At 30.2% G+C, this 10,804-nt stretch overlaps 1 protein-coding gene across 2 annotated transcripts; it reads left to right on the top strand.

Moving 5' to 3' along the window:
- The first annotated feature begins 1,512 nt into the window (after window positions 1–1,512).
- Window positions 1,513–10,641, top strand: LOC113559244. 2 transcript variants are annotated; one of them, XM_026964902.1, is made up of 9 exons: window positions 1,513–1,676; window positions 4,064–4,202; window positions 5,562–5,674; window positions 7,498–7,647; window positions 7,733–7,848; window positions 8,137–8,438; window positions 8,974–9,263; window positions 9,349–9,572; window positions 9,941–10,641. In XM_026964902.1, the coding sequence occupies exons 1-9, from the start codon at window positions 1,613–1,615 to the stop codon at window positions 10,232–10,234; spliced, it is 1,692 nt and encodes a 563-aa protein (XP_026820703.1). In that variant the 5' UTR covers window positions 1,513–1,612; the 3' UTR covers window positions 10,235–10,641. The 2 variants fall into 2 exon arrangements, with proteins under 2 accessions (XP_026820703.1, XP_026820702.1); XM_026964901.1 differs by lacking the exon at window positions 5,562–5,674 and adding an exon at window positions 4,943–5,073 and having other exon boundaries at window positions 1,514–1,676.
- Window positions 10,642–10,804: the final 163 nt, after the last annotated feature.

Raw genomic sequence — 10,804 nt, 5'->3', positions numbered from 1 at the left:
TGTCATACATGGTTTATATATATTTACCAACAAAAATTATATACTTATTATTTTATATTAATGTCCAAACGTGGTATACTGGTATCCTTTTAAGGATATCGAGTACTCAAATTTTATGTGGGTTTTGAATGCTGAACAGGTAAAATTGTTCGACCGTACATCGCTGAAAGTTTTGCAATATACTCGTACATACTATTGGCACTTTAATTATTTATTACCTACTTATTAATAATAAGTTATTATTTAGCTATGGATAATAATGCGTTATAACTTAAGTTACATTTTTTAAGAGATTTTATGCCTCAATATATTTTTTATTTTAGATACAACGAATAAAATTGATTTATAGGGCAATTTTATATGACCAGCGCCCTTTTGTACATAGTAAGCTTTGATAATTAGATAGTAGATACCTATCCAGAGTTCTGTTTTATAAAATATATTTTATTTTGAATATTGACTGATACAATACAATTTTAATTTAGAATCAAAACATTAAATATTAGGTATACTAATAGGTATGCTATAGCTTATAGTAGACATTAAGTTATATGTATATAAGTACATATTCTAATTTATTTTCAATTACCTTTATTATACTAAAATTTCACCAGATATACAAATCGTAAGTTTGTAGCTTCGTTAGTTACAGTACTATTGTGATTGAGTTTACCATACATACTTGCATTAAGACTATAGGACGTATTGAAAGTATTAAAAAATAACAGAGTTATATATGTGTAAGATTTAACTTATATATTAAGTATGTTTAAAAGCCTATCTGTTATAAGGGGAACTGAAACATTAAATTATTGTGTTTACCATATTTTAAAGCTTTAATTTTATTAGGCATGTTAAAGGTTTTTTTTTTTTTTTTTTTTTTTTTTTTTTTAATATTGATCGGAATTGTAGGAACCAATGTAGTTTTATTTTTAAAGTTTCACAGTAAGTATATACATTTTTAAACTATGCTTTTCTTTTATCATTTTAACGGCCATATTTAAAGTCCCAATGCCTGAACTTTGAAAAAAAATAGCTTACACGAAAAGTACACGAAAATACACCCGTTAAAAATCATACATATTATATTATTATATATTTACTACAGCTCATCACCAGTCGTTTATTACATAGGTATTCGTATATCGCGTCACTTGTAGCAGCATCAGCAGCAGCAGTAGCTGCAGCCCACCTCACGTCGCGAGGCAGGCGCCTCCGCGCAATGGTATACCTAATAACAACATAATATTATACAGTGGTCAAGGCGTCGTCATCGTCGTGGTGAAAGTGCGCGCGTGCTGGTAGCGCATGCGCGCCCGAGACGGCGTGCGAAACGTGTGCGGCGTATTCGCGGGAACGGTTGTGGCGGGGGAGGCGAAAAAGACCTCCCGTCAGCAGGAAAATCGGGCACCGAGCTGCTTCCCCACCAGCCAACGAGCCCGTGTATTTATTATTATGGTGTTTACGTCGCGTGGAGCGTATAATATCGTGACGCCGCCGCGGAGACGATTGGGGAAACGGCGAACAGATCGTGACGGGACCTAGGATATCTACCTATACACCGGCAGTGTTGGTCTGCGTTGCTCATTACACGAACCCACACGCAGTAGCGATGACGGGAAAAGCTGCTCTGGCCGTCGTGCTCCTGATGTGCCTGTCGCAGGCCATTGACAACTGTAAGTATATAATATGCACATAAATATGTATACATATATTGTTATAAATATATTATAAGACGACGGCGACTGACGATTCTATATTATAGCAATGATAATAAATAATAATGAGATACTGCTTACCTATATAATATACACAATATTGTATGATATTCGATTTTTTGCGATCGCAGTCCGTAGATTCCTTCAGTCATCAACGAGTTACCTATACTATTCGCCACTGTAATATAATTGATATTTACCTACTACAATATAATAGACAATAGTATATACCTATTAAACGTAGTATATAGGTTCACACTCCAGACGTGTTCAAAAATCTCTGTTCTTTATTCCCCGGCGGTCATAGCGTCGTCATTCTTTCGTAGAACATTTTTCCAAATACAAGACACATATTCTTAGCACTTTCTGACGTATAAAGTATAGGAAGATCGTGCGTGCACATTTTGCAGAGGGATTAACTAAAAACTGCTGTCGTCAGACAGCGTGTGTTTATGTAATATTATATTATACGTATTATTATTGTTTTCGATTCATAACGAACAAAATCACGAAATAGCCTGATAGTTATAATTATGTGATGATAAATTTTAAATTTTACATATCAGTAAAGTGGTTCAAAAAGAAAGCAATTCGTGAGTGAAATAAAAGTAGTAGAGTTCGTTGCTCTCGGTAGTTTGTTGCACAACTACGATTTATAGGTACACCTGTATTATTATCAAATATACACGCAAGCAGGCATTGAAGAGTTATTTAAACTATTTGGACATTATTATCGTGTATACATTATTGATAAAAAGTTTTTTTGTACGATCCGTTTTTATAATTGTTTATCTATTTTCACAAAATAAATATTGAGTTCTATACATTCCATTTCATTTTAAAATATTATGGCTGCCAATGTGTTCTGTACTTGATTGTCACGTTTTCTTGAATTATGTTTTAAGTAGCCGTCACTTAGTAGTAATCACTTAAATTCTCGGAACGACTAGATATTGTAAACAGATTCGCATCAAAATTTCATTTTTTTTTTTTTGAACGCATTGAATTAATTGAACATGAACGCTCTTTTCATATAAGAGTGTTATCAGAAATAAATTTTTATAGGTATTAATTATAAATAATTTCTCCATTGATATCGTTTGCAATTAATATTATATAGGAGACAATTGGGAGTCAATGCAAACTTGTAAGATTTTTCCACGTCGTCGTTCAAGAAAGTGGTCCAAGTTGAAATGTATCAATTTGATTTATTTATGTATCAAACACTAGATAATACATGATATTTTATATTTTAATATACTATAGCACGTATATCTGAGAATATACACATATTCCACATATTTGAGTGGGTCTATCTAGGAGTATGATTTGTATATGACGTGCGATTCGACCGATTATTTTCTCTTTTCGTCATCACTCGAACCAAGTATACACCTGTGTAATATCAACGATTTCCAACGCCTTTTACTCGCGCGTTACCTGAACAATGGGCACCACGGCCATACTACGTGACTTGGCCGCTATACGTTCAATGAGCCCAACCTGCAGACTCTACATATAGAACTGTGCTATTATATTATTATTGTGTTTTGTTCTGAGAAATATAATGACACTCTTGTATATAAAACAGCTGAAATACAGAATATAATATAATATGACAAACACACCCACACACGATACATGTGATTATTAATACATACGCAAACTATAATATTCACGTACCTACCTTATATAGTATATTGTAAAGTATTGGTATTATAATTGACGATTTGTCAGTACTATGTATGTATATGATATAAAGTAAAATTTATTATAGTGTTATCTATTCACCGCATGTTATTGGCACTGACGCCAACGGCCAACCTTGATCAGTCAACTCAAAGTCTTGATCAATTGTTTTCTTATTTCTTGTTTTCTTGTTAGTCTTTTTGACTTCAGACAACGTGTATAGAAATTTCTTTAAACAACTATACGTCTATAGTCTATACATGAACAGCTGAACACAGATCTTCGTTCTAAAATTCGGTAATAGGTAAATGTTGACCCGATTAGCCGTGCGCATCACAGTGTTATCCATATGAGGGAAACCTGTGAAAATTATGAATAGATAATATATTAATATGTCTTATTATTATATCGGATTAGAATAAGATACTTACGACATTTTAGTACGACAATCAATCAGTTCATTCTTGACTCTTGTTTATACTGAAATCATAACGTTAATACTGCAGTGAATAAACCTGAATCCCCTGGAATTTTGAATTCCCAACTTTTAAAATTGTAATATTTTAATTCATTTAAATAGGGAGACATATATTAAATACAACTTAACCTTTTTTGAAAATCAATACAATAAAAACATTGAATTTCGTTTTATGCAGGCAATGGGTTTATGACACCAAGAGAAAAACGTCAAGCTGACGAAGGCGACGAACAATCAGTAGATGAACTGTGTAAAAACCGACCAGCTGATGAGTACTTTCGTTTAACCATCGAAGGTGACTGTAGAGACGTCGTAAGGTAAATATTTAAACTTATGAATAAAATACGTATAAATACATCAAATTCGTGTCTAATAAATAATAATATTATTTATTAACTAATAAATTGTAATAGATAGACGTGTCAATCACTTATAACTTTATGTGTAATGTTGAAAACATTGAATAATAATTATTCATTACGTTACATCATCGTATAGCTACAGCCGTACCCAGTGAACGTAAACTTTACCATGACGTCGTTTTTACAATTGATTAACCTCAAAATAGCGACAAATAAAACTATTAGATTTTTGAAAATGTCTTTTGGTTTAAACAGTTTATACGTTTTGCTTTAATTTAATGCAAGTCATTGTTTAGTGAAATATATATATATATTATACAATAATAATAAAAAACAAACAGTAATGCAAAGGTATTAGAAATTCCAGAAAATATAATAAATAAACTAATAAATAATATATACTCACAATATAATTAATAATTATATACGAATTTAAATCAATTGTTATACTTAGTTTTGTTATTACAAAATATTTTTTCTTCAACATTTGAGTACATTTTATCGAAACATAACTATATAACAATAAATATTTTATAGTATAATTCTTACTAAAATCAAACAATTAATAGTTTTGTTAGAATTTTTTGTTTTGGTAAATTCTACAAAACATTAATTATACGTTACACGTAGGCCGATTCAGTGCATGTCCGAAAACTTTGTATTTTTTTTATTCGTATGATTGATGCCCACACTAGGTGCGACCAAGCAGGCGAGAACGGCATTACCCGTCTCGCAGGCGTCCGATGCCCTCAAGGATTAGCTTTTGACATTGATCGTCAGACTTGTGATTGGAAAACTCGTGTGAAAAATTGTGACAAATTAGATAGTAAGTACGACGAACGGCCGGAGAAGGTGGTCTATGGGCTTTAAGCAATATACGTATCACTACTGTTATTATTTGAATCAATATAAAACAAAATCCAATTTGCCCTGGTGCTAATCTTAAGTCTGCGCAGCTCAAAATACACATCCATACTATTTATTATATACTAAGGAAACTACTACCTAGTATTATAATTGCCTCAAATATCATAAATATGCCTTTGCCCGTGTTCGTTGTTTTTACTAACAATACCTAACATAACCATTAAAATATAAAGCCGATAGGTATATTTTTTTATATAATATATCAATATATATTTAATGGTGTCTTATTTACACGAACCTTACATGCATTGCATCTGTTTGTTTTGGCTAAAATAAATTAATTTTCAGCATACCATCGATTGAACGTCATAAAAAAGTGAAATTAAGTTAAATTTGACAATGTCTTTTTTTAACATAAAAATAGCATGAACGCATTTTTTCCTTCAGGTGCACTAAAGCTGGTATAAAACAAATCACTTGTCCGTCTGGTTTGGCGTTCGACATAGATAAGCAGACGTGTGATTGGAAGGGTAAAGTCACCAACTGTAACCGTTTGGACAGTAAGTGGTGATATCACTGTTTAGAGGTGAAGGACGAGAGTGTGAATTGTACATTGCAAAAAAAAAATTAACATATTATAATATGTTATATTATTATCTATTATTCTATGTGAATGTATGTGGTTTACCAAAGAAAATTAGTTGAGTAGTTTTGAAAGACCTGTGCGCCAAACACAGGTAGGCTTTTTTTAAATTAATCCCGGAATCGTGTTTTTCTTTCTTTTTTTAGAAGAAGATGCATGTAGCTTTAGTATATATAGGTATTATTATTTATCATTTTTTTTTTTTTTAGTTTGAAAACGGTTATAATATAATGCTTTATTATTTGTTGACTTTGCATGTGCTTATTTTAACAATTGTTTTTATAAATAAAATAAGACTAACACTAACATAAGCTTATAGCTTGCTATATGAATCATGATTAATAATTTATTATACTTTTAACATTCAAAACGTTATTCAATGTTCAATTTTTTTTTTTACAATATTAAGTATTACTTTTTAAAAATAAATGTTATTATAAGAAATTATTTATCAGTAATAAAAAAATAATAGTTCACCCATTAAATATTGACATAAATACAAGTATCAGTTTTTTTTTATATACGCATAATAATTGACTAAATTTCTTTTAATATCTTAAGATCACGATATTCAATCAAATCACGAATCTCGTGCATGTTTAAACGTGACTTACATTTTTATGCAACTCATATGCAGATACGCAATCACATAAATCCAGTTCCATTTAATCGCCTAGAGAAAAAATTAATTATATTAAAAACGAGTTTTAAAAACAAAACTAAACTTGAATCATCGAATTTATCAAACGATTTAAAGTGTACATCGATTTCTGGTCTTTTAGACTTTGGTGTTTGATATTATAAGAATATATTATATATTCTTCGAAACGATAATAATTAACAGCACGAAGGTATAGCAACAGAACAACCGGTCTTTAAATTGCATAAAAGTACATTATTCTTCAATCACTTTTAGTATTCCTGTTTACAAAACAGATTAATATTAAATTTAACAGCAATAAGTTCCAGATAGACCAAGAATATAGTTACTTTCTTCTAACTTTGTAAAAATATCAACTACCAATTTAAAATTGGTATAAAAAATTGTATAATAATAACATATTTTTATTTACAGACTATATAATATTATATTGTAGCGAATAAAATTAGATTTGTAGTGCTAGATTAGTGGTGGTTACCTTTTGTAAAATATTCTGTTAGATACTCGTTACAATAAAAACTTCTATATCATAATTTTATAAAATGAATGAAAATCTTTTAGCCTACCTATATAGAAATTATAGAACTTTTTCCGTAATTGTTTATCTATATTACTGCACTTGTTATAATTCTATCCATCGCTTTTTCTTAATTAGATTTTTTAGTAATTACTAGCAATAATAAGTACCTATTACAGTTAAAATAATATTCAGCGCCTTAAAATGTATTACTATAAAATTATAATTTTACGAACGAATGCATAAATCAAGTATAGAATAAGAAAGAATTTTTGTAAGTTTTTGCGGATATCTCACACGAGAAAAAAAAATTAAGAATAATAAAATTAAATAAGTTAAATGCTAAAAGTTGAAAAATGAAATGAAATTAACATTTTTAATAAGATTGTTATTGAAATACGTTTCATAATATTTATTTTAAAATTAAATTTTACTCAAAGTATCAAACTATGAAACCAACTCTTAAATAGAAATAAAAACATGTTCATTGGCGTTGAATATTATATAACATGAATTAATTTAAATTTGAAATCTATAACCCTATAACCTTAACTATTTTCAGAACCCAGAAAAGCTTTACCAAATTTGAAAACAGATGAACCAGTATGTCCAAAGGACCAACTACAATGTGGTAACGGTGAATGTATAAACAAAGATCTTTTCTGTAATGACAGACCAGACTGCAAGGACGAATCTGATGAAAACGCTTGCAGTAAGTGTTATCGGTTGTAGTAATTATGCAACTGTTAAACGTAACGTGATCGATTACCGTTTACAATTTATATTCGTGACTTTAGGCGTGGAAACTGACCCGAACCGTGCGCCAGATTGTGATCCGAACCAATGTGTGCTACCTGATTGCTTCTGCTCAGCTGACGGTACCAGAATACCCGGTGGATTGGAACCTAGTCAGGTATGTAACAACAAAAGTACAAAATTATTTACGAAATTCTCAAATCGATTCTAATGTTTTTTTTTCTAATCTTTATTTTTGAAAAATATTTTAATGTCTAACTAATAGGATTTAAGACAATTTTAACCAAATATTGCATAAATTAATACATTTATTTTACTAAAATTAATTGCAGTCTAAAAAAAATAATATAAAATCAAATTATGATAAAAGTCGTTTCTTGAATATATGAAAAATATTTAATTAATAACGAATTAGATTTTAATGTTTAACATAATAATCTTATAGGTACCTCAATTGATCACTATTACATTTAACGGTGCCGTAAATGTCGACAACATGGATTTGTACGAAGAGATTTTCAATAACGCGTTGCCTAACCGAATGAACCCTAACGGTTGTTCCATCAAAGGAACGTTCTTCGTATCGCACAAGTACACCAATTATGCTTTCGTACAAGAATTACATCGTAAAGGACACGAAATCGCCGTGTTCTCGTTAACACACAAAGATGATCCTAAGTACTGGACTGGTGGATCTTACGACGATTGGTTAGCCGAAATGGCCGGAGCTAGACTTATTACAGAAAGGTACTTAGTATTAATTAATTTTATCAATTTATTAACGTTTATATACTTAATACACCTACTAAAATTAAGTATAATATGAAATCGTTGTAACCACGTTATTATTAACAGTGAGAATATCTTTATTTTTTTTATTTCTGCAATCAAAATATTTTATTCAACGATATAGAATTAAGTATTTTAGTATTTTAATATGTATATTATAATATAGAATTTAAGAAATCGATAAATACTGGCTAAAAATATTTTAATACGTTTTGAGCCGTTCTTACAAATTTTTCATTTCTGGAGTAAAAAAAAATTAAATTTCACAAAACTCATAAGCATTTTGCTAATTGCAGTAGTAATGTGATGTATTAAAAAAAAAATTTGTTTATACACGTTACCTACTCCTAAATCAAATTAACGTTTACGACACATAAATACATAAAGGGTGTTGTTAATTGCTAATTAACAATAAAATTTACTTAGAACGACGCCACAGTATTGCCATACATTTAATTATATAATTATTTATTTAAAAATCCTAATCCGATAGATTTGCAAACATTTCTGACGGTTCAATCGTCGGCATCCGTGCGCCATACCTGAGAGTCGGCGGCAACAAACAGTTCCAGATGATGGAACATCAGTTCTTCGTGTACGACGCTTCCATTACCGCCTCCTTAGGCCGAGTTCCCATCTGGCCATATACCCTGTTCTTCAGAATGCCACACAAGTGTAACGGTAACGCCCAGAATTGTCCTAGCCGAAGCCATCCAGTATGGGAAATGGTCATGAACGAACTGGACAGACGTGACGATCCAACTTTCGACGAATCTCTACCAGGTTTGTTACTAGATTCGGTAGAAAATAAAACCTGATAAAACGTTTGTTCACCTACTTCAACCCGTACATTATGTTGTGCTATTAGGTTGTCACATGGTCGACTCCTGTTCGAACATCCAAACTGGTGAACAATTCGGACGCTTACTCAGACACAACTTCAATCGGCACTTCTCTACCAACCGTGCCCCATTAGGATTACATTTCCACGCTTCTTGGCTTAAGAGCAAACGAGAATTTAAAGATGAACTGATCAAATTTATCGAAGAAATGTTGAAGAGAAACGACGTATACTTCGTCAACATGTTGCAAGTAAGTGTCTAGGTTCACATTTATACCCGTAAGTTGGGTAAATTAAAATAATACATATTTATATAATAATTATAATATGTCCACATTAACAAATAATGAATAATTTTACAAAATATCTAATGGTTTAATAAATTCAATATGTAGGTACCTAGTACCTACGAAAAAGAATGTTACAAAATAATAGTTCTAAAAATAAGTAATAACTGTAAATGATAGTTTTCACTAGTTTCACTTTTCACTTGAGTACCTACGCAAATAAAATAGAAAATTACTTACCCATTATATTACAGTATTAATATTCAGCGCCGTCACACATTTTGATATGATAAAAAAATATTTTTAATCGTAATGGTTATTCTACTTTTAAGGTTATTCAATGGATGCAAACGCCAACCGAATTGGAAAATATGAGAGATTTCACCGAATGGAAAGACGAAAACAGCAAATGTGATGTCAAAGGACAACCCTTCTGCTCGCTATCAAATCCCTGCCCATTGACCACCAGAGAACTCCCAGGAGAGACTATCAGACTGTTCACCTGCATGGAATGTCCCAATTATTACCCATGGATTTTAGATCCTACTGGTGACGGATTCTCTACGAGGAGAAAGCGAAACGTTCACTTGAACTTTAAAAACAAAAAAATAAATCGCTACGTCTAGTCACAATTCAAATTCAATGTCAGTTAAAATAAAGACATCTCATTTGTGATTTTTTTCTGTTTCGTGCTCTACATTTCATTGTTTTTATATTCGATAGAAAGTAAATTTGAATGTAAAAATAATATTCTAATAGTTATTATGAGTACAATATTATTATAATATAAGTTTACTTAAATTATTTTATTCATTTTTTTTCTAATTTTATATTTTTACATTTAATTTTGCTCATTTGAACAAATTTGTTGATGTGTTTTTCGTTTGATTTAATTTAATAAAAATTATTATAATTGTAGAAAAAATACTTTGTAAAATACAGTAGCATTTGAGCAATTTGAAAAAATTCATTGCACTTTATATATATTATATATTGTATAATTAATTTTGGAAGTGTCAATAAACTATTATTTTTGTTTTTATTTTTATGTTTTGAAAATATTTTAATATTATTGTTAATATTTTAATTAATATTGGTAAACTTATTGGTTGATAAATATGCAACTTTAACAGATTTAACTGATATAACATTGTGATGACAAGAATTGAAATTTAAACCCATTCAAATATCGAAAA

Source organism: Rhopalosiphum maidis, chromosome 3, assembly GCF_003676215.2.
Source record: "Rhopalosiphum maidis isolate BTI-1 chromosome 3, ASM367621v3, whole genome shotgun sequence".
Classification (NCBI taxonomy): Eukaryota; Metazoa; Arthropoda; class Insecta; order Hemiptera; family Aphididae; genus Rhopalosiphum; species Rhopalosiphum maidis.
Note: the sequence above shows the minus strand (reverse complement) of the source record. Positions and strands in the feature narration are given on the sequence as shown.